Source organism: Ceratotherium simum, chromosome 36 (genome assembly GCF_057802395.1).
Source record: "Ceratotherium simum simum isolate JZ-2026a chromosome 36, ASM5780239v1, whole genome shotgun sequence".
In the NCBI taxonomy this organism is placed as follows: domain Eukaryota; kingdom Metazoa; phylum Chordata; class Mammalia; order Perissodactyla; family Rhinocerotidae; genus Ceratotherium; species Ceratotherium simum.
The window spans coordinates 935,095-958,786 of record NC_141935.1 but is presented as its reverse complement, the minus strand read 5'-3'; the positions used below and the strand labels follow the sequence as shown (position 1 = coordinate 958,786).

The 23,692-nt window shown below is 41.7% G+C and overlaps 1 protein-coding gene across 10 annotated transcripts in view; it reads left to right on the top strand.

The window, feature by feature from the left end:
* The window catches only part of PPP1R12B (protein phosphatase 1 regulatory subunit 12B), a 222,809-nt gene that overhangs the window by 152,156 nt on the left and 46,961 nt on the right, over positions 1 to 23,692 (top strand). Inside the window, exon 19 of one of the 10 annotated variants that reach the window (XM_087424266.1) lies at positions 22,736 to 23,288. The exons of 8 other annotated variants lie outside the window; for them this stretch is intronic. In XM_087424266.1, coding sequence (XP_087280392.1) covers positions 22,736 to 22,774 — 39 coding nt within the window. In that variant the 3' untranslated portion in view covers positions 22,775 to 23,288. Of the gene's footprint in view, positions 1 to 22,735; positions 23,388 to 23,692 lie in introns of those variants that run through there. One more of the 10 variants, XM_004438946.3, reaches the window with a different exon arrangement.

Genomic DNA, 23,692 nt, shown 5'->3' with positions numbered 1-23,692 from the left:
TCTTTGGTTTTCGGATGGAATGCTCTGTATATATCTACTAGCTCCATCTGTTCTAGTGTGTCATTTAAGGCCAATGTTTCCTTATTTATCTTCTGTTTGGATGATCTGTCCGTTGGTGTAAGTGGAATGTTAAAGTCCCTTACTATTATTGTGTTACTGTCTATTTCTCTTTTTATGTCTGTTAATAATTGCTTTATATATTTAGGTGCACCTACATTGGGTGCATAGATATTTACAAGTGTTATATCCTCTTGTTGGATTGTTCCCTTGATCATTATGTAATGCCCTTGTCTCTTTTTACAGTTTTTGTTTTAAAGTCTATTTTGTCTGATATGAGTACTGCAACCCCAGCTTTCTTTTCATTGCCATTTGCGTGGGGTATCTTTTTCCACCCCTTCACTTTCAGTTTGTGAGTGTCTTTAGGTCTGAAGTGTGTCTCTTGTATGCAGCATATATATGGGTCTTGTTTTTTTATCCAATCAGCCACCCTATGCCTTTTAATTGGAGCATTTGGTCCATTGACGTTTAAAGTAGCTATTGATAAGTATGTACTTACTGCCATTTTTCCTCAGTGTTTTAGTAGTCCTTCTCTGTTCCTTTCTTCTTCTATACAGAATTGATGTTCTCTTTAATTTGACCTCTGTCTGAAAGCTCTACTCTTTAACTCCCCTCCTCCCTCCTTTTATGTTTTTGATATCATATCTAACCTCTTTTTTGTGCATTTGTATCCATTACCCTCTTATCATGGAAATAGATAATTTTTCCTATTTGTGGTCTTCTCTTTTCCCCTTAAATCAGTCCCTTTAACATTTCTTGTAGCACTGGTTTCTTGGTGACAAACTCCTTTAATTTTTGCTTGTCTAGGACATTTTTTCTCTCTCCTTCCATTTTGAATGATAACCTTGCTGGGTAGAGTATTCTTGGCTGTAAGTTTTTTCCTTTTAGCACTTTAAATATATCATGCCACTCTCTTCTAGCCTGTAAGGTTTCTGCTGAGAAGTCAGCTGATAGCTTTATGGGGTTTCCTTTGTATGTAACTTGACTTTCTCTTGCAGCTTTTAGGATTCTCTCTTTATCTTTAATTCTGGACATTTTGATTATGATGTGTCTTGGTGTGGGCCTCTTTGGGTTTATCTTGTTTGGGGCTCTCTGTGCTTCCTGTACCTGGATGTCTGTTTCCTTCCTTAGGTTAGGGAAGTTTTCATCTATTATTTCTTGAAATAGATTCTCTGCCCCTTTGTCTCGCTCTTCTCCTTCCAGGACACCTATAACACAGATGTTAGTGCACTTGATGTTGTCCCAGAGGTCCCTTAGACTGTCCTCACTCTTTTTAATTCTTTTCTCTTTTACCCAAGCTGAACAGCTTGGGTAATTTCTTCTAGTCTTTTGTCCAGCTCACAGATCCGTTCTTCTGTATCCTTTATTCTGCTTTTGAGTCCCTCTAGTGAATTTTTCATTTCCAGTATTGTATTCTTCATTTCTGATTGGTTCTTTTTTATATCTTCCATTTCTTTTTTGACATTCTCACTGAGTTCATCTATTCTTCTCCCCAGATCAGTGAGCATCCTTAACACTCTTAGTTTGAACTCTCTGTTGGGTAGGTTGCTCATTTCTGTTTCACTTAGTTCCTTTTCTGGGGTTTTGTCCTGTTCCCTTACTTGGAATGTATTCCTTTGCCTCCTCATTTTGCCTCTTTCCCTGTGCTTGTGTCTACGTATTAGGTAGGTCAGCTACGTCTCCTGCTCTTGGATAGGTGACCTTATGTAAGTGACGCCTTAGGAGGCCTGCAGTGTGCTTCTCTCAGTTCTCAATATTCCAGGGGTGACCCCTATGTGGGCTACATGTGTCCTTCTGTTGTGGCCTGTTTGCTCTCCCTGTAGGCACCCAGGGAGGCCGAGTTATGTTCCTGGCCAGCTGTTGTAATGCTCAGCTGCTTGTAGTTGTTATGGGCCTTTCAGTCTCTTTATCAGGTGTGGGGAGCCCCAGCACAGTTGGCTGCAAGTTCTAATACCACATTTGTGTTGCAGTATTTCTTTTAGTGAGTAGGCCCCCAGCGTGGCTGGTTGTTAGGCTCAGGGCCTTACAATTGCTATAAGCCTCCAGCCTTTAGGTCTCTTGTCAGCTCTCTGAGGATTGCAGCTGGGTGGGGCTGGCCTCAGGCACAGGAGCACCCAATTGTTTCAGGCTTTGGAAGGTGGGGCAAACCCCTATGTGGGTCTTTGAGAAGCACAAGTCTTCTGCAGCTGACAAGCCCTGCCACCCACAGGTCCACACACACAGTCAACATAGTCCTGCCCCATGTGCACGCCCCGACCTCCCGAAGCAGACCCAGTCTCTCCACGGCGGGAGCCCCACACACTCCACCACTGCCCCACACTCTCCACCCGCTCCTTGTGCACATCCTGCCCCACTGAAGTCGGCTCAGTTGCCAGGCTGCAGAGAATCCAGTCACCAATCTATGCAGGCCCACAAGTTGCCTGAGGGCTTGTTGTTGGGTGGGGCCAGTCTCTAGGGTGGGCTGCCTGCCCTGGCTGAGCTGGATTAAATTGGTGCTCTAGCGGGTGGGGCAGACCCTGGGCTAGCATGCCCCGGGGAGAACTCCAATGACATCTGTGTCAGCACACCCACACCAGGCCACAACAATGGCCACCGCCAATGTCCCAGTCCCTGGAGAGGTCTCACCTCTCACCGAGATGCACTCACGGCCTATCAGGTGAGTCTCTTTTCACCAAAGCACTGTGCACCTTTCTTTCTGGTGATTTTAGGTTGCTTTCTGAAACGGGTGAGTTTGTGCGTGGGCCCTTTAAGAGCCAGTTTTGATTTCTTTGTAAACCAGCTTTTCTGGGGGTACTCCCCAATGCTTTAGTAGCAGGCAAAGTCAGATATTATGCCACTGGTCTCGATTGTGCTGGGTCCCCAAAATGCCTACAGCGGGGGCGCTCCCCAGCTCAGGGCCCCGCGCCTCCAGGGAGGCTGCGTACCTGTGAGCTGCTCCCTGGCCGCCATGAGGCGCTGCGGCTGGTGAAGGTGGCATTTTTCTTCTCCAGAAGGGAGTTTCTGCCTCTTCTACCTCAATTAGGATTGTCCTTTGTTGCAGGAGTTCCTCTTTTTCAGTTTTCAGTTCTGTCTCAGGGGTAAATTGGCTGTGTCCGCGGGAGGAGGTGAGTTCATAGTCTGCCTATGCCGCCATCTTGACTTCTAAACCTGACTGACTGTTTTCTACTTCTCTTTATTTTCTGAATTTTCTTTAATAAGCCCATTACTTGTTTAATTTTTTTTTTCTTAAATGTTTTGACAATGCAAACTTACAAAAAGTGAAGGCTTCCGTGAAAGGGAAGACTGCTCATCAGCCTTAACATGAAGCTTAACGTAGGGATTTTGTCTGAGAACTTGATCCCCCTCTTCTGACTGAGTGCCTCTTTCTGCTGTGGTGGAAGTACCGGATAGTGGACAGAAATCTGCAGGGGCCACCCCAGCCCAGCCTGCATGGTCCACGTCCACACACAGCAGGGTCAACGCCGTGTCCTGTGCCGCACACGCGGCACTGTGGGTGGTGAGGTGCCTTGCAGTGAGTGTCTTTTAGAAAACATCTTTAAATTGTTATCTGAAGATTGCTTGGGATTGTGGCTTGCTGTGCGTGCGTTAACTCTCCACCCTTCGCACTTGTGAGGTCAGAAGCAGCGTGTGAAATTCAACAGTTCACATGCATTCACAGTATGACTCCTAGTCAAAGCTCTGAGAAGCTCTGAGATTTATTCTGGAATTTTCTTTGCCACTTTAACCCAATTTTTAAATTCTTAATCCACTCTTCCTTCTTTTTAGTAGAATTCCCACTTTACTCTTTGCTTCCTCGTTATCTTCCCTACATTTCACTTCATGTGAAGTTTCTAAGTGTACAGACTTTACGGTGTGCAGTCAGATCCCTCATGTCCTATGACTTTGCTGCATGCTGCTTAGTCTTGTCCCAGTCTGCATTTTGAGCCGGGCAGTTTTGGGTTTATTTCTCTTACCTTCTCAACCATCAGTGATAGACATGTTTGTAGAAAAGATATTTTTTTCCTTTGTTGTGTCTGGGCCTTGTGTGAGGGCTTTTGTTTTGGTCTGGGTTGGTTTGCTTTTTCTATTTAAAACTTAGATTGTGTCTACACCCACACAAACTGCATCCAGGTACCAGGCACCAGTAGGCTGTTCCTCTGCAACGTGGTGATCAGACAGAACCATGCGTCGGCTGGTTGTGACTTACAGTTTTTGAAGACTGATTTCAGGAATGCATGGTTTTCTTCCTTTACCTGGCAAGTTATTTACTCAGCAGACTGAAGAATGGAGGACTCAGCATACTTATAAAGTACCAAACTGTTGAGGTCACAGAAAATTATTTCTGGAAGCTACTTTAGAGGCTATTCTAGCCCAACTCCCTTATTTTACAGATAAAAAACCTGGGACCCAGAAAGGGAGCATAGCTTAACAAGAGCCACACAGCAACTTAGTGGCAGAGAATGAACCAGAACAGTTCTGAATTCCCAGACCAGCATTCCTTCACTGTGTGGGGGCTGTCCCCCAGGTGGGGGGTGCAGGCTGGTGCTTACACAGGACTCTGCTGGCTGCAGTGGCTCTTCATAGTGCTGTGGAAAGCACCCTCTTCTTTTGATCCATCTGGTTCCATCTACGGGAAGCAGTGGGAGAGTTTGTACACAAGGTTTACAGTAAAGTCTGCTGCCGACTCGAGTTTCTTACCTTTTTAAAGTTACCTTCTCTCCATTTCTGGTTTTTCAGTATATCTGTTATTTATTTCAATACAGACAACTTCTGAATAATGGGAATATTCCTCCACTACAGTTGATTTTTGAGTTTGAACTTTGGATATATTTGCTAATGTTTACAGACTGGTGAGCTTAGGAGAATTGAACTGCTATTATTTCAGAAGTAAAAACCATTTTAAGACTTCCAGGTCAGGATAGCAGGATGAGAACACTGAATCCTGTCCCTCCCATTCCAAAATTAAGAAATGATGGGTAAATATTTTTTAAAGATTTTAAAAATACCTCATCATACTTAAAAACAGGAAAGAAAGTCTCTTTGGCCAATAATGGAGAGAAAAGCCGCTGTGGTAGGCGGCTGTAAATGAATCTAGGGAACTGGGATCAGGGTTTTTTGCAAAGATCCTACCTATGCAGAGCATGAATCCAGGAATCAGGAACACGCCGTGCTCTCTGCAAAGGGGGCTGGGTTAGTTCAGCTCCTCCTCGAGGTGTCACAGGAACAGGCTGCTTTCCCCTGACCAGATATTAGGAAGGGCAGACAGAAGCAAGCAAGCACAGAGACCCACTCATGATAGAACTCAGACCCAAACCACTTCTGGGCTAACACTCCAGAGCTGGGCTACCTAGGAGGGAAGAGACCCCAGAGCTGTGAACTAAGATCTGGTTCAAGGCTGGCGTTTTGTCTGTTCTCAGCTGAGGCAACTTGAGACTGCCCTGCAGAGACAGGTGCTTGTAGTTTAAAACTGTCATTGTAATGGAGTCCTCAAAACACTACAAAGGGTACATCAAGTTTAAGGCCATGAAAAGCAGTCAGGAAACCCAACAAATGAGAGAATTTATACCTAAGAGAAAAGATAGTAGAACAATCTAAAGAGGGTTTAAAAGTAAGTTAAAATCTTCAACATACAAAAGAAGTTAGATTCCACAAAACAAGAATAGCAGGTAATGAAACAAGAACAGAAAGGTGTGAGAAAGAACCACTTAGAAGTCTTGAAGTGAAGAATATAATATTGAAATGAAAGAAATGCAATATTGAAGTAAAAGAAGAGTTAAATTGTGCAGCATACTTTTTACAGCTTAAGAGGAAATTAGTGAATTGGAAAATAGAGTGGAGAAAAATCTTTCAGAATCTTCTTTAGAGATAGAATTAGAAAAAATGAAGGAGAAGACATGAAACCTGAGGGGCTGTAACATACATCTGCTAGGAGTTAAAAAAAAAAAAAAAAAGGAGGAAAGAGGAAGAATGAAAAAGAGAAAATAATAATAATAAAAATTGCAGCCAAGAATTTTTCCAGAAATGAAGGTAGGAGTCCTCGGAATAGGAAACCTCACCATATGTAAAGCAGGTTAAATAAATCCATAACTAATAATATTTTTATAGTGAAATTGTAGGACTTAATGATATAGAGAAAATTTTAAATGCTGAGAAAAGATACAGATAATTCACCAAAGAATGGTGGTCACATTGGCAGTGGGCTCTGACAACAGTGGACACCGGAAGACAGAAGAGTGCCTTCCCAGTGCTGTGGACAGCAGGTATGACCTTGCAGCTCTGTACGGTGATCTTTGTGCACTTTCAGATACACAAGGGCTAACTTCTCAACCCACAAGCCTTTGCTGATGAAAAAACTAAAGGATGTTCTTCAGCAAAAAGAAAAATAAATGCAGAAGAAAGTGAAATACAAGAAACGTGTTAAAATATGGTGATAAAGCTAATAGTTTTTTATGTTTAAAAAACTGGATCTAAAATTCTAGTAATAATAACATGGTGTTAAAGGTGTAAAAGTGTGCTATGGTCCTTGTTTTGAGTAGAGAAGATACTGATTAACTCTATAGACTTTTAAAGAAAAAATATACTTAATAAGTGTGTTAAATGCAGGAATAACCACTAAAGTAATAGAAATATGGAAATAGAAGGTACGACTCCTAAATCAATAGAGGAAAAATAGGTAATTTTAAGAATTCATTCACTGTCCAATAGAAGTCAGGAAAGGAGATGAGAAGCAGCATGGGGAAAACACAGTGACTGGGAAAGACAAATAGAAGATGTGGGTGGTGATGACGTGCACTCTCACACAGCCAGAGACACTCATATCGAGTCATTCTGCTGTGTGCTGTCCTCAAAATGATTCTGAGAGGTAAAAACTAAAAGCATGGGGAAAAATATATGCAAATACCAACAGAAAGCTGCCATGGCAGCTAATGTTAATATCCATCAAAAGATCATTTTAAACAAAAAGCATCAAATGACAGGAAGATATTTCTTACTTGTAAAAAAGGAACAATTTGCAAAGAAGATATAAAATAATGGACTGTAGACACTGAAAATATAGTCTCAAAGTTTATAAAATAAAAAGTGACAGAATAACAAAGCATATCCACGGTCAGAGTTGCAGGCTTTAACATACCCCTCTCAGAAACAAATATGTCAAACAAAAATACTTCAGGACATAAAGGATTTGAACAACATAATTAACCAGCTTGATCCACTAGGTATAAAATGCACATGGAATGTGTATATCATTAGGACCACACTCAATTAAAAACCAACAGTCATTCAGTAATCAAATATTTATTGAGTGCCTGGGATTTGCCATACATTGTTCTAGGCACTTGGGATACGTGATTCAACAAAACAGACAAGAATCCTGCCTTGTGAACTCCCTCTAGCAGGGAGTAGGGGAGGAGGCAGACAGTAAACAGTAAACATGATAAAGTATATAATATGTCAGACACTGATAGGAGCATTTGAACAAAAAATTTGGCTGAGGAGGGTTGGGTGGAGAGATGACAGGCTGTAGTATCCAGTAGGGTGTCTGAGTAAATCTTATCGACAGACTGAGATGTGAACACAGATTTGAAGAAGCTGAGGGAGTTCACCACAAAGCTGTATGGAGGAAGAGTGTTCCATGCAGAGGGAGCAGCTGGAGCAAGACCGCATGGTGGGACAGCAGTGGCACATAGAGATTATGGAGGAGAGCCCCAGGAAGGACAGTCGGGGCATGTGGGTAGAGGGGTGGTGGGCCTCTGTCATTTACCCTGAGCCAAATGAGGAGCCGTTGTGGGATTTTGAGTAGAGGAGTGAGACGATCTGACTTGTTTTAGAATCACTCTGGCTGCTGTGTGGAGATCAGACTTGGGGACTAGTACAGACATCAGGCAAGAGATGATGGGGGCTGGGTCACATGGTGGCAGTGGAGGTGTCGAGTGGTGGTAGGATCCTGGACATGTGGGATGTAGGGAAGGAGGAGTCTGGGATGACTCCCAGGTTTCTGGCCTGAGCATTTGGAAAGAGAGAGCTGCCATTAAGGGACATGCGGAAGTCTGCAGATGAAGCACGCTGGGGAGGAATATCAGGAATGCAGTTTTAGGTATGTTGAGTTTGAAATACCTATTCACTATCTAGAAAATTGGTAGTTAGATCTGTTGCATCTGTGGAGCATTTAGATGATATTTAAAGCCATGAGACTGTATGAGACAACGGAAAGGCAGTATAGAAAGAAAAGAGGACCAAGGACTAAACCCTGGGCTGCTCCAACATGGAGAGGTTGGGGAGAATAGGAGGTACCAGCCAGAGGGCCAGGAAGAAACCCAAGAAATGTGGTGTCCTTTCTAGTGTGAATGAAAAAACTGTATTGAGAAAGAAATAGTTATCAGCTTTGTTAAATGTTGCTGATAGGTCAAGGAAGATGAAGACTAAGAATTGGCCATTCCCGGGGTTCGCCAGTTCGGATCCCGGGCGCGCACCAATGCATTGCTTGGCAAGCCATGCTGTGGTGGCATCCCATGTAAAGTGGAGGAAGGTGGGCACGGATGTTAGCCCAGGGCCAGTCTTCCTCAGCAAAAAAAGAGGAGGATTGGCAGATGTTTGCACAGAGCTGATCTTCCTCACAAAAAAAAAAAAAGAAAAAAAAGGACTGGCCATTGATTTGGTCAATCTGGAGGTCAGTGGTGACCTTGATCAGAGTACTTGTGATGGAATGATGGGACAGAAAGATTTATTGGAGTGGTTTTAAGACACAGTGGGGGAGAGAAATTAGAAACATTGAGAAAAGTCACTCTTTTAAAACAAGTTTTTCAGCAAAGGGGGGCAAAGAAATGGAGTGACAGCTTGCAGGAGACATAGGGCCAAGAGAAAGGTGTTTTTAAGATGGGAGAAATAGCTGCATGTTGCCTGATGGGAATGACCTAGGAAAGAGCAAAAAAAAAAAAATTATGATGTAGGAGGAAGAATAGAGAACTGCTGGAGTGAGGCCCTTGAGTAGGCAAGAGGAAATGGGATGTAGGGCACAAGTTGAAAGACTGACTTCAAATAGAATCACGTTAAGTTCATTGATGGCAAGTGGTGGGTAAATATGGTGATGGGAGTCTGTGGAAGTTCTCTTCCGATTGCTTCAGTCTTCTTAGTGAAAGAGAAAGCAAGATCAGCAGCCAAGAAAGAATGTGAGGAAGGAAGTATTGAGTGTTTTGAGTTGGAAGGAAAAGGGATGAAATAGTTGTCTAGGAAAGTGAGTGGACTAGAGAAGTATCTGAGTGCCCGGCAGTGTTAAGAGTCCACTAAAGTTCAAAGTAATGAATTTAAATTGAAAGCAATGAGCATGGTTGTATATTTTTTTCCAGCCACTTTCAGTAGCACAGGTCCACCTGTGGAGTAGGCAGAAAATTGAATTGACACAAGGTTGTAGTTTTGCTGAGTACTATGAAAGGAGAGAGAGGAAAGAGGGTAATGATAGTGGTGGATGGAGCATGGAATTTAGGCTAGATGGAGGGGCTTAGGGGGAGATGAAGGACATCAGGGGCCTGAGAGACAGTGGAGATTCCATCAGGATGAAGGATAGTTCGGGGTCACTACTGAGAGAGACTGAGCTGGGAAGATAGGAGGTGGTGGTATAAAATTGAGATCATAGAGGGGTTACAGTTTTTTGTAATGACAATGAAAAAATAATGGGACAAGAAAAGAGTACTTTGGAAACTAAAAACTCCCTTCTAAATACTATGTGGGTTAAGGAGATATAATAAGAATTACAAAATATTTAGAATGGAACAATGAAATTACTTCACATTAGATCTTGTAGGAGCAGCTAAAGAGGGAAATCTAACCTTAAATGCACAGTTAAGGTTGAAAATGAGAAAGAATGAAAATAAGTGAGCTAAACTTTCAAACTCAAGAAGCTAGGAAGAGAACAGAGTACACCCAAATAAGGTAGAAAGGATGAAATAAAATAAAGATAAAAGCAGAAGTTAGCAAACAGAAAACCAAACAGGAAGAGAGGTGGTTGGTAATACCGGAAGCTGGAACTTCGAAAAGACTTATAAAATACCATAGACCTTTGACAAGCTGACCACGGGGAAAAAAACAGTAGTTATGAACAGTGTTAGGAAGGGGAAGGGGGACAAAATTACACATAAAACAGATATTAAAAATCATAAGACATTATTTTGAACAACATTATGCCAATAAGCATGCAAACTTAAAGTGGATACTCTTCTGGGAAAATAAAAAATATCAAAATGACTCAAGAAGAAATAGGAAAACAGAAAAGCCCAATAACCATTAAAGAAAATTTAATAATAACTTCAGTCACCACCATCCCAACCTCTGGCCAAAGGCCCCAGGTCTAGACTAATTTGAGGAGAAATTTTATCAAACCTTCAAGGAACAAGTATAAGAATACTTGTCTTTTACAGACTCCTGCAGAGAATAAAAAGAAGGAAACCAGAATCCACACTAAATTGTCTTGCTTCCAACTTGTTTGGGAACAACAAAAGGAAGCTAAGAAGTGGGGCAGGAAAAACAAACATAAAGTCTGAATATTTCCCACAAAAAGCACCAGAGCAGTGAAGATGTTTGACTAACTGCGCTGGGTGGTACAGGTCCCACAGGTGAAGTATCAGACTGCGGTCACCCTTCTGTGTGGTTAACACAGGTTCCAGGTGCTCTTGGAGTTTTGTGGTGACGTTTTGGATACCGTCACTCAGTCTGTATTAGGACCAATAGCATGTATGTGTGAGATAGCTAGGTCACCGACAGTCTATGGCATGGAAAAGGTATTTTTTGGTTTGTTTGTTTAAATATGTGCTAACTAAACATAGAGAGATTGACTCTTCGACCCTAACTGCAGTAACGCATCGTTATCAACCCCCACACGGACTAGCCTGGATGGTAACGTTGCATGCAGCATCACGGAGACTGCTTGCTTAGCACAGCGCCTGGGGCACTCAGACCATTAGTTCCTCTCTGCCCTTTGCGCTCCTAGAAACAGCAAGTGGTTTTATGTGTGCCAGGCAGTCGGTCATCATGGAGCTTAGTTCTTTCCAGTATTGCATGCTAAACAGCAGACTCCAGGAATTGAATTAATTTGATCCCCACATTGGTCCTGTTTGCATGCCTCATGAACGTCACAAGTTGTGTTCCTTAGAGAAATGCATATGTAGCTCTTATGCTCTGCAGCAGTATTTGCCTGAGCATAATTGTGTGTATGTGGAATTACATTAGCGTTGCAGTGTGGGAACGACAGGGTTGACAGGACCGTTCCTTTCGTGTGCCCGGGGAATTGCTTCTCCTCCCCCCATGGCTGGCTGAAGGAGCGGTGTTGCTGAATTATATTATGATGTGGGAGTTGAAATGCATTTTTTATTACATAGTATGCAGACTGCTCTTTACCTGCCATGGGCAAAAATAATCTGGACAAAAATAGTACTCTCCCTATGAAATGTTTTCTCTGTCAACTTTTTCTCTCTAATAATCAGCTTTTGGGGGTACCTCCTGTGTCGTAGGCACAGGGAGAAACTTTTATGTCATCTTCAGAGCTATAGCTGTATTTTTTAGCCAGAACCAAAACTTAAACCTCTCCTGGCAGAATCCTAGTGAAGGGACTAACTGATGTCCAGTGGAAATGAGAAAGGCAGAAAAAGGAGAAGGTGGATATTTGGAGGATTCAGTTGTCAAAGAAGAAAATAATTTGCACATAAGAGACATGAGAGGATTAGAGACTAAGCCTGATACTGCAGTGGGCGTCTTTCACCATCAACTGTTCTAAAGCATTTTTAACTGAAAACGTGGACATAAAGCATACATAGATGGCACGGGGACAAACACACTCTGTATCAATAGTGTCGGCAAGGCCAAGAGGGTGCGAGCTAGTTCAAGGTAGACTAGGAAGGTTCTTTCACGTATGCTTCCAGATCTGCACTGTTCTAAGAAAAGTAGGCATTGAGTTTCTGACTACATTTTTAATGCTAAGGAGGAATTATTCTTAGTAAACCCAGATGAATGGAGCAGACTTTACTTCTAGACCAACTATAAGTTCACAATTATGAAGACTAGTTGAAGAATTTAAATTTCTACATGAACCGTATACATAGATTGCTTTTCTTAGTAAGGACCTTTTTCCTTAAAACTCTGCAATTACTAATGATGGGAAATAATTGTTCCTTTTCTTACCACCTGATGGAGCATTCAGCTAGATTTATAGGCTTTAAAGAAAATTACCAAAATGTTAAAAAATAAATCAAGTTGATGACAGTTAAGAAACTTGAACCTAAAGTAGAATTTCTGAACCTTTGTGTCTATAATTTATTTCTGTAGGCTTCCACTGCTCATAGTTTGTGATGGTTCTCTGATTTTATAACTTTAAGTTGTAGGTTTCACCTTCAGGAAGCTCATTGTTACCAAATACTTAAGCCTAAATTTCAGGTATGTTGCCACCAGATGGTAGTATGTTTGCCTGACATACCGATTAGAAGCACAACCTAAATATCACAAAGATCTTTGTGCACTAAACAGATTTACTTATTTTAAAACTTACTCTAAAATATATTTAAGTATTATATGGTATAAAAATATGGTGTTATTCAGCATCGTTCTCCTTGACTTTTTTAAACAACTATATTGAGATAAACAACTTTTTTAAACAACTCTTGACTTTACTGAGTATTTATAGTTTTTACAAAAGTTTCAGGTGTCATACTCTTTTTTTTTTTTATTTATTTTTCCGCCAAAGCCCCAGTAGATAGTTGTATGTCATAGTTGCACATCCTTCTAGTTGCTGTATGTGGGATGCGGCCTCAGCATGGCTGGAGAAGCGGTGCATCGGTGCGCACCCGGGATCCAAACCCGGGCGGCCAGCATCGGAGTGCGAGCCCTTAACCGCTAAGCCACGGGGCCAGCCCCTAGGTCATACTCTTTTTAAGTTACTTATCCAGTGCTTAACCAGCCGTATAACCTGTAGAGAGAGCCCTTTTGGCTACTTTTAAGTTAATCAAAAAAGATTTAATTTGCCCTGTTAGTGCTTCTGATCAGTTCAAACATTTTTTTCTCCTCAGGGCACTGTGAGCATCTTGGCAGAGTAATTCTTCATTATGCGGGCCTGTCTGGAGCGTGATAGGACATCCTGCTAATGCTGATAGCACTGTCCAATCACTGTGAGAACCAGTGTCCCCACATATTTCCAGACGCCCCTGTAGGAGGCGTTGGTCCCCCACCCCCTCCACCCTCGAAGACCTCTGCTCAAGTTTTCAGTTGCCCCTTCTGTCTTTACCACTGTTTCTCTCCTGTATGGCCTACAAAGAAAGTGGAAGTAGAGAAAAGCTGCACAAGTTATCCACATAAAATGGAGGTAGCTTTCCACCTCTGTTTGCCTTTTTTAGCTGTTGCTAAATTTAAATTTAATTGCAAAACACTAAACCCATAAACCAACTCTAGGACAGGTTTATAGAGTGAGTTTCTTAAACGGCCTATATAATCCCTTACCCTGAAGTGAGTTTCTGAAACTTAAACTTGCATAACACCGGGACATGGTCATTTAAGTATATGAGAGCAAGACTAGGAACATTTTGTAGACTAGTGAATGTTAGTGAGCTCCGTGCTGGGCGGCTTACAGGTCCCCTGTGACTTGGCCTCTCTGTTACTGCCTGTACCTCAGAAGGGCACTGTCTCCTCCCCCACCACCAACAGCCCACCAGCGTATACACAAGCCTTTTAGGGGATGTGTTTTCTTGGTCTGGTTTTTAGCTTTTATTGCTTTTTCATAAAGAACACATGTCAGAAACCCTTTATTAAATGGAAAGAATTGCATGGCTTCCCTCTGTTCTGCATTTCCTTATGTGTAGATTGAAGGCTGACTCTTCACTCTGGAATGACTCATTTCAAAGGAAAAGTTGAGGGTAAGAGATTCATTTTGTGGTAAAATCCCTAATATGTCCACCTCAAGAGCATCTGTGCAGGAGTCATTGTTAAATGTGAGTTATCATTTATCCTCCCCATCCCCAAAGAAGGGGGAAGATTTTCACATTACATTAATTAAAATTGAGGATGAAGACAGGAAAATGGAAAGAGAAAGGAGATAAGTGACAAAGAACTTCTCATACCCCTCCTTCCCCAAATAACACTGTGGCTCCTCCCAGTGCTCAGTAATAAAAAAAATATTGTAAATCCATGGAATAGTAAGTGAAACTCTAATGAAGTCTGTTCTTCTGACTTGGCTGTGTGCTACTGATGGTCTCCTTTAAGAACAGCGTATTTGTTTAGTATGAGATTAGAAATCACTTAAACAAGAATTTATGGAAGACTAGAGCTTGATTATTGGTTTCAGCAGTATGGGGCCCCCACTTTGCAGTTATATAAATCTTGATATTTCCGGTAATCTCTTTGAAGACAGGAATCATGTCTTAAAGAACTTCGTATGTCCCTAATGGAACCTGGCATGGCGTGAGCACTTAGTTTTGTTAGATGGATTGATGGAAGAAAAGTGTCAGTTGATGGTTAAAAATAAAAATATTTTCTTTGGGGCCAACCTGGTGGCGTACTGGTTAAGTTTGCGCACTCTGCTTAGGCAGCCTGGGGTTTGCGGGTTAGGATCCCGCACAGACCTACGCACTGCTTATCAAGCCATGCTGTGGCAGGCATCCCCCATGTAGAGTAGAGGAAGATGGGCATGGTTGTTAGCCCAGGGCCAATCTTCCTCACCAAAAAAAAAAAAAAGTAATAAAAATATGTTCTTTGGCGCTTGTTTTCATAAATAGGCCTGAAAATTATTGCGTTATTCCAAACTCGTAGTTCCAAAAGGAAGAACAGGAATCTTGAACTATTTATAGTTCTTAATTGTTTAATACTTGACTCATTACCTTCTTCTCTAAATCTGAACTAAAATACTGTATATTGTGACTACTCAGAAGTTTATAAACTAAGCTACCAAAAAAGTTGATTTGTGGGAAGCAGCAGCAGAATTTTTGAAACACTAGGTAATGTCTACCAAACTGTTGATGGTCTCCTTTGGCCTTGAAGGCCTTGTGGTTTGGAAGCCATGCTTACCTTCCAGAAGGACCTTTCCCTGCTTTTGGTATCTGATGAAATGGGCAGTGAATGGTAAAGGATTTTGGCACTGTGCCAAAGATAGAATCTTAGAGTTGGCAGTTCTAGATGATTGAGTGTCAAGTTTGGGGCCCCTTCAGAAAAGTCTAGGCCTAAAGTTTCTGGTTAAAGTCATACAACCTTTATTTATGGACGTAAACATCTCATAGCCTAGGCTCAATTCTGACATCACAAGTGCTAATGGAGAGAGTCTTTTCTGACCCCCTCAGCCAGAAGCACTCCAGAGCTTTATTCTGCTGTCCTGTTTTCTTTTTTGTGACGAAAAAGCTTGAAAGGTGTCAATGGGGACCATGTGAGATTGTGAAACCACTCTCAGATCATTTTAATTTTAAAAGAGGTGAGATTTTGCATGACTTGTAGCATGATAGAATGGACCTCTCTGGGCTGTACAATCTGATGGACTAGGAGGATTATCTGCAGCAATTGTTGGTAGCTGAGGACGATTTTGCAGGTGCATCTGCCCCATCCTAGGCACACATATTTGTGTTTATGTTCTCGTACCTCAGGAATGAAAAGTTAGTTTGCTGTGAACCGAAGGGCAAAGGATGTTCCTGTGCCTTCATGTTCTCTCCTTCCTCATGTCCTCTTCAATCCTTGTCCTACTCAAAGTCTTCACTAGGTGAAGTTTTTTTAAAAAATGTTTTTCAGTCACTTTGCTCTATCCTGGGTAAATATCAGGACTGCTTCTGCAGGCTAGTGGTCTGTTGAATGGCAAATACAGCAAGCAGAATAACCAAAATGTTTTTCTGTGAACTTAGTAATTATATCATGTTTGGCCAAATGTAATATACTTACAAATTCTAAAGACTGGGCAACTACAGTCTCCCTCTTCATCTGGTAATGAACGCTATTGATCTTGAATTGTCGGTTTGTTGGGGAAAACGGGGAACTGTGTTCTTCACTTAGGAAGAAACAGTTGGAATTCCAAACATTCCTTTCTTGAGATGATAGTAAGGGCTGTACTGCTTCTTTTAGCTAGAGCCCTTCAGGGACATTTGCGGAATCTCCGTTCATGCCATAGGCCACACCCAGGGTTTGCAGAGTGCCTTTGGGTAGTCTGAATGTTTGTATGGTGAAACTCTTGACGGTCTGACAGACACGAGAGATGATTCTAGGAATTGTATCAACTATAATAAAAAATCATTCCCTCGACTTGTGGTGTGTTTGTCCACCAAATCCCTAATCTTGTTTAAGAAGTAGTGACTTCTTTAGTGTTTTCAGATTTTACTGATCAGGCAGTCAAAGCACATATCCGTTGCCATTGTGATAACGCAGGGGTGGAATGACTGTCCTCCTGTCATGCCAGAGTAGAAACTGCTCCTGCTTTTCTCACCAGTGAAGGACTTGTACTGACTCTGTGTTCTTGGCTTTCACATATTTTCGATGGTAACCCACAGTAAGAAATCCATTTATCTCTGTGACCCAGTATACATATAAATGTATCCTATATACCTGGAGCAGCGTTTCATGGAAGCATACCCTTACCTTACATGTGTAATGCACGCTGATATTTGCTCTTCTGCTTCACTTTTTATTGGTCTGGTTGTAGCCATGTGCTTGACTCATGACTTCTCTTGAGTCTCAGTACACAGTCACTTTGCCTTAGGCGCAAATGACTTCCAGCTGCCATTAACAAAGCCAGGTCTTTGGTGACCATAGAATCTTAATTACGTCTGTAATGAGACTGTCTTTCAGAAGTTCTCAGAGTTAAAAGAAGTTACCTCATTTGCCCCCTCCCCCACCCTAGTAAGATGAAATAACTGGGTTTTTTTAATGTTTTATTTTGAAGCAATTTCAAACTTACAGAAATATTTCAAGAATAGTACAAAGAACTCCTGTATACCGTTCACCCAGAGACCACATTCAGATTTCACCATTGTCCCAATAATGTCCTTTGTAGCAGAAGGATCCAGCTCGGGATCACCATTACGCCAGATTCTCATATCTGTCTGGTCTTTCCTTGACTTTCGTGACCTTGACATTTTTAAAGATAACAGGCCTATCACGTGTGTCCCTCAGTTTGTGTCCAATGTTTCCTCATAACTAGACCCAGTTTTTTACCGTAATGTCATAGAAGTGACACTTTGCTCTTCTCCTTGTGCCCTAAAAGTTTGTCCCACTGCTGACTTCTCATCACTGGATTAAGATGGTGTCTGCCAGGTTTCTCCACAGTAAGGTTCCTTTTCCTCCTTTGTGATTAATAGATATTTTATGAGGTGATACTTTGAGATTATGTAAAATCCAGTTCCTCATCGTACTTTTCCTGCTAGTTTTGGCATCCATTAATCTTCCTTTCTTGGATTGATTTCACAATGATATTTGCCAAATGGTGATTTTTCTAATTTCATTACTCTTTCCACACTCATTAGTAGGCATTCTACTATAAGGAAGAGCTTTCTCTCCTCATTTATTTTTTCATTCATTTATTTATATTAGTGGGACTCATGGATTCCTATTTTATTCAATGGGTTATAACTTGTTACTGTCATTGTTTATTTTGATGCTCAGATTGTCCCAGGTATGATTTTCAAGCAAGTCTCTGGGTCTGCCCTTTGTCACTCCCCCATGATTGTGTAAGTGCTTCCTTACTTTCTGACACAAGGGAGCCAGGCTCCTTTGCTCTCCCTGCCCCAGCTCTGCACTTAGCCATTTCCTGTTTCTTTTGGGGGAGAGTGGCATTTAGAAACAAGGATCTGGGCACCAGGTGTGTGAAATGCTACTTACTGGGTGTTGGCTCTTCTCAGGCCCTCTTCGTGCACAGAGCTAGGAAATACATATATAGGTACATTTACTTACACAGGCACACATACACACACTTACATCTTTAGATATTTATGTATATGTGTATATGTTTATATATAAAATCAATATATATATTTTTTATATATATATATATAAAATCATTAGTTCACACCAATACCTTCAATTCCTGCATACCACCACAAGGTTCTTTCTAGCTTTTCCTTTTTTCTTATTTATGCCTGCCTTCTCCGACAGTGAGAAACCTAGTTCCCATTATCCTCAGTATCTTTACTTATTTGCTCAATCCCTGTATAAAGCCAATCCCCTAACTATACCAGGCTGCTATCTCCTACTGTACCCTTTCCTTACACTAGGGCACTACCTTCCAAGAAAGAAGATTGGGAGGGAGGGAGGAAGATAGATTGGTTTTTCCTAAAGCATTTGAAAAGGAAATTCTGTCATCTCTTTCAGTAGCCTGTTGCATAACCACAAGGAAAATGAGTGCATCTGAGCTCTTCGCTTAAGATTTTCATTTAGATCTTTACATATGCTTTCTTTTTTTTTTTTTTTGTGAGAAGATTAGCCCAGAGCTAATATCCATTGCCAATCTTCCTCTTTTTGCTGAGGAAGAGTGGCCCTGGACTAACATCCGTGCCCATCTTCCTCTACTTTATATGGGACGCCGCCACAGCATGGCTTTTTTTTTTTTAATTTTATTTATTTATTTTTCCCCCAAAGCCCCAGTAGATAGTTGTATGTCATAGTTGTACATCCTTCTAGTTGCTGTATGTGGGACACGGCCTCAGCATGGCCAGAGAAGCGGTGTGTCGGTGCGCGCCCGGGATCCGGACCTGGGCCGCCAGCAGCAGAGTGCGCGCACTTAACCGCTAAGCCATGGGGCCGGCCCCACAGCATGGCTTGATAAGCGGTGCATAGGTCCGCACCCAGGATCCGAACCTGTGAACCCTGGGCTGCCAAAGCGGAGCACACGAACTTAACCACTATGCCACTGGGCCGGCCCCTTTACGTATGCTTTCTAAGTGCATGTGCAAATTGGTCAAGCAGTTTTTGTGATAACTACCCTAAATTGAGCATGACCATATGCTAGGCACTGTGTTGATGATACATATATATATTAGGCTTAAAACAAATAACAACCTTGCAAGGTAGACATTATTATCACCCTTTTTGAAGTAAGCCGGATAAGAATCAGTGAGGTTAAGGAACTTGACCATGTGAGATTTAAGCAGGGATTTGAATTTCAATCCAGGATATCTAACCTCAAGGCCCATACCCTTCCCAAACGACATGTACAGCATGGTGGTATGTTGGTTGCTTTGGGAATCATCACTGGGAGGCATTTTACCAAACTTGGGAATGGTACTGGAAATGTGGTGTACTACCTGAAAACTGCATTTTCTAATGACTAAGTGACACAGACAGTGACCAACCAAGAATATTTCCATTCAGTGTTTATTTTCACTGGAATGTGAAGGACACTCATGTTCGCAGGAGAGTTAATGTCTTTTGAGTGAAAAAGGAAACAGTAAATGCTCATTGGCCAACCTGAAGAAAAATTAAATATATAAAAGAACAAATGAACAACAGAAAGGGCTTAGATTTAACTTTCTGGAGCATTTATCTCTGTTCCTGTATCTCTGACATGTTCCTGTGAGTGTCTTTTTTTTTATTATTATTTTTTTATTTTTTGTTTATTGCAGTAACATTGGTTTATAACGCTGTATAAATTTCAGGTGTACATCATTATATTTCTATTTCTGCATGGATTACATCATGTTCTCATGTTTACCACCTAAATACTAATTACAGTCCATCACCACACACATGTGCCTAATTATCCCTTTCACCCCCCTCCCTCCCCCCTTCCCCTCTGGTAACCAGCAATCCAATCTCTGTCTCTATGTGTTTGTTTGTTTGTTGTTGTTATTATCTACTACTTAATGAGTGAGATCATACAGTATTTGACCTTCTCCCTCTGACTTATTTCACTTTGCATAATACCCTCAATGTCCATCCATGTTGTCACAAATGGCTGGATTTCATCATTTCTTATGGCTGAGTAGTATTCCGTTGTGTATATATACCACATCTTCTTTATCCATTCATCCCTTGATGGGCACTTAGGTTGCTTCCAAGTCTGGCTATTGTGAATAACACTGCAATGAACACAGGGGTGCATGTATCTTTACGCATTGGTGTTTTCAAGTTCTTTGGATAAATACCCAGCAGTGGAATAGCTGGATTGTATGGTAGTTCTATCCTCGATTTTTTGAGGAATCTCCATACTGTTTTCTATAGTGGCTGCACCAGTTTGCACTCCCACCAGCAGTGTATGTGAGTTCCCTTCTCTCCACACCCTCTCCAACACTTGTTGTTTCCTGTCTTGTTAATTATAGCCATTCTGACGGGCGTGAGGTGATATCTCATTGTAGTTTTGATTTGCCTTTCCCTGATAGTTAATGATGTGGAACATCTTTTCATGTGCCTCTTGGCCATCTATATATCTTCTTTGGAGAAAGGTCTTTCCAGGTCTTTTGCCCATTTTTTAATTGGGTTGTCATTTTTTTTGTTGTTGAGATACATGAGTTCTTTATATATTTTAGAGATTAACCCCTTATCAGATGTATGGTTTGCAAATATCTTCTCCCAATTTTTAGGTTGTCTTTTCGTTTTGTTGATGGTTTCCTTTGCTGTGCAGAAGCTTTTTAGTTTGATGTAGTCCCATTTGTTTATTTTTTTCTATTGTTTCTCTTGCCCGGTCAGACCTGGTACTTGAAAATATGTTGCTAAGACCAATGTCGAAGAGCGTACTGCCTATGTTTTCTTCTAGAAGTTTCATAGTTTCAGGTCTTACATTCAAATCTTGAATCCATTTTGAGTTAATTTTTGTGTATGGTGTAAGGTAAGGGTCTACTTTCATTTTTTTGCATGTGGCTGTCCAGTTTTCCCAACACCATTTGTTGAAGAGACTTTCTGTTCTCCGTTTTATGTTCTAGGCTCCTTTGTCGAAGATTAGCTGTCCATAGATGTGTGGGTCCTGTGAGTGTCTTGAGTACCTGGAATCTCCTTGAAGGATCTGAATTGGTCCATCTTTTCAGACCCTCTCAGACACTTCACCTTAGTCCGTCAATGCTGATTCCTCAGGCTGTTGTGTTTTGCCCTCCTCTTAGTGGCTGCTAAGAGGGTGCTGCTCGAAGGACAGGCGAAGGAAGGTCCTCTTCGCTAAGAGGCTGCTAAGAATACACCCCCTTGTCCTTCGCCAAGTCATGTAGCCTTTTGGAACTTCAGTTTCCTCATCTGTAAGATGATGGTAATGTACTTGTCAGCATGATTGAGAGGATCAGGGGACATGATGTACGTTAAAACACTTTGTGAAGTCTAAAAGAGTTTACAATTGTTAGTACTGCCTGGAAGTAGACAAAAGAGGGAAGTGAAAAGAGACAGAAAAGTAATGAGAGTAATCAACAGGCTTTTTACATTCCGTCTTTCTAAGTGAAGAGGTCTAATAGAAGAAAAACTCACTCTTATCAGATGGGATTAACTATATAAGCAGGATCAAAAATATGAGATTCACAGATCTTAGAATTCTGGTTTGTGGTAGAATTGATGTCTTCTTAGGAAGTTTTTTAGTTTGGGAATCAGTCAGGACCCCTTTATAAACTCTTTTCAATTCTATTCTTCAGACCAACCCCCAAGCAGCTGATTGTTTCCTTTGATTTAATTTCACAAAATTGGTCATAAGAATAAAGAAGATATCAAAACAATTAGAGGAAAAAGAGTAGCAGGCTGGGAAGATTTGAAGAGAGAAGTATAAATTTTATGTGGGAAGAGAGAGGGCAGGATAGAGTCTCCAAGAGCCCAGAGAGAAGTGAGTTGTTACCTTGGGCATAAACCCATTGGCTTAGAAAGCATGTGGCCTAGAAATGTTGAATGGGGTGGTGGTGACAACAGAGTGCAGAAGATTAAATTTGAGATATTTCAAGGCCAAATCCAAAGTGCTTCAACACCAAGCAAATAAATTCCTTTTTCCTTAACTCCTGTTTTTCCCTGTGGAGACTCAGTCCTGTCGTCATGTGTCTCCCCTACTGTCTCTGTTTTCTCTCTTCATTTCCAGCCCTCTTTCCTTCCCTCATATGTACCCCCTTTTCCATCTTGATGTTCCCTGATTATGGCGTTTTAGAAAACTCTGGTATGCTGTATACTTAGAGACTCAGCCATTCAGGTCTTTAATGTGCAGAGAGCTTCCTTTGCAGTGGGCCAGAGTTTCAATTTGCTGGGCTTCCTCTGGGTGCAGCAGGAATGACATGTCATTCAATTGGACGTGTCTAACCTGAAGGTGCTTTGACAGATGGTCTGTCTGGGCTTTGTTACTTAAGAGATCCAGGAGTTGAAAAATCCCGCTTCTCATATTTGGAGAAGTGTTCAGAGAAAGCAGCCTTTGAGACTACAGCCATCTGACTGAGGCAGTGGAACTGGGAGGTTCGTGGGTCTTGTCCCTAATCATGCCCCTGAAGAGCCTCCCTTTATGGCTAGAAGCTGGCAGGCTTTCTTTTCCTCCTACAAGTGGCAACCCGAATTCTGAGTTGAAAGTGAATCTTTGCCCTTGGCTCCTCTCCAGCATTCCTGGCTGAGCGAATAGGGATTTGGAATGTCAGAAAACAGAGGAGGGGAGGGAGAAGATGTGTGTGTGACTCTGAGTGTTTATATGTAAAAGCAGCTTCGTCTGGGAGAACTTAGGGAAACTTGACTTCCTCAGACTGCTTCTTTCTCATAAACTCTTGGTTCCTTATTTACGTTTTTTTGGGTTTTTTTTAAGTTGTTTAACCTGAATTTATCCCAGCAGTTGCAAACCCCTTCCAGCCCAGTGGAGTCAAGCTAAGGGAAGACAGCATGATTTCTAGAGGATCTGTATTTCTTCCCTCTGGATAAAGTGACGGTAGTTGTTCTCAGGCTCGTCCTCCAGCAGGATCCACGGTCGTCTTTCTTCTGGGATTTGATCTGGTGTCTTCGGGACCCTAGACTCAGGTTTTGTTGGGGAGCAAGTCTCAATAAGAAGTATCCTTTGGGAGAATCAAAGACTCAATCTAGGCGTACGAGATGTGTCTCAGCACGGTACCCTCCACCATAAGCCACAGTCCCGAGTGCTGTGGGGAGCTGAACGGGAGATATTGAGGGAACACGCCTCTCAGACTCTGTCGGACTGTGGACTGGTTCAGAACTCAAGACTATAATTTACAGGGTGGCTTTTATCCTTTATTTAGTTCTATCCAAAGTCGTCTTTGTATCAACTCAAAAGGAGAGAGATTCTGTGAGGGTAACCTACAGAGGCAATTTCCCAGCTTTGTGTGAAGAATCCAGTGATTGAGTGTCTGTCTGCATCCTGAGGAACCATGTCCTCTTTATATACCCGAAGTAAAGAGTTCACTCGGAATAGGAAATCCCAGTCTGATTCTCCCCCCGCATCTCCCTCCCCGACTGCCAAGACACTCCGAGTAAGCAGCATTCTTTATTTACGTATGTTCATAGTTGTGTCAAAGGTGGAGAATGTGTATATGTGTGTGTCTGTGTGTGTGTGTGTGTATAACTTAGGGAATCAGGTTTAGAGCAGAGGCATTTCAGACCATATGGGAATCAGTAGAGGAAAAAAACTTGCAGAGGCCCTGTTAGCTTTTCTGCAAGAGATTATGTAGTCTTAAGAAAAAGCAGACTCCGATGTGTCAGACTGCGATTTCTGTCTTTTAGCTTTTAACTGTCGGTTCTAAACTGCTTGACAGTACGATTTTAGAGTCCTTGTCAC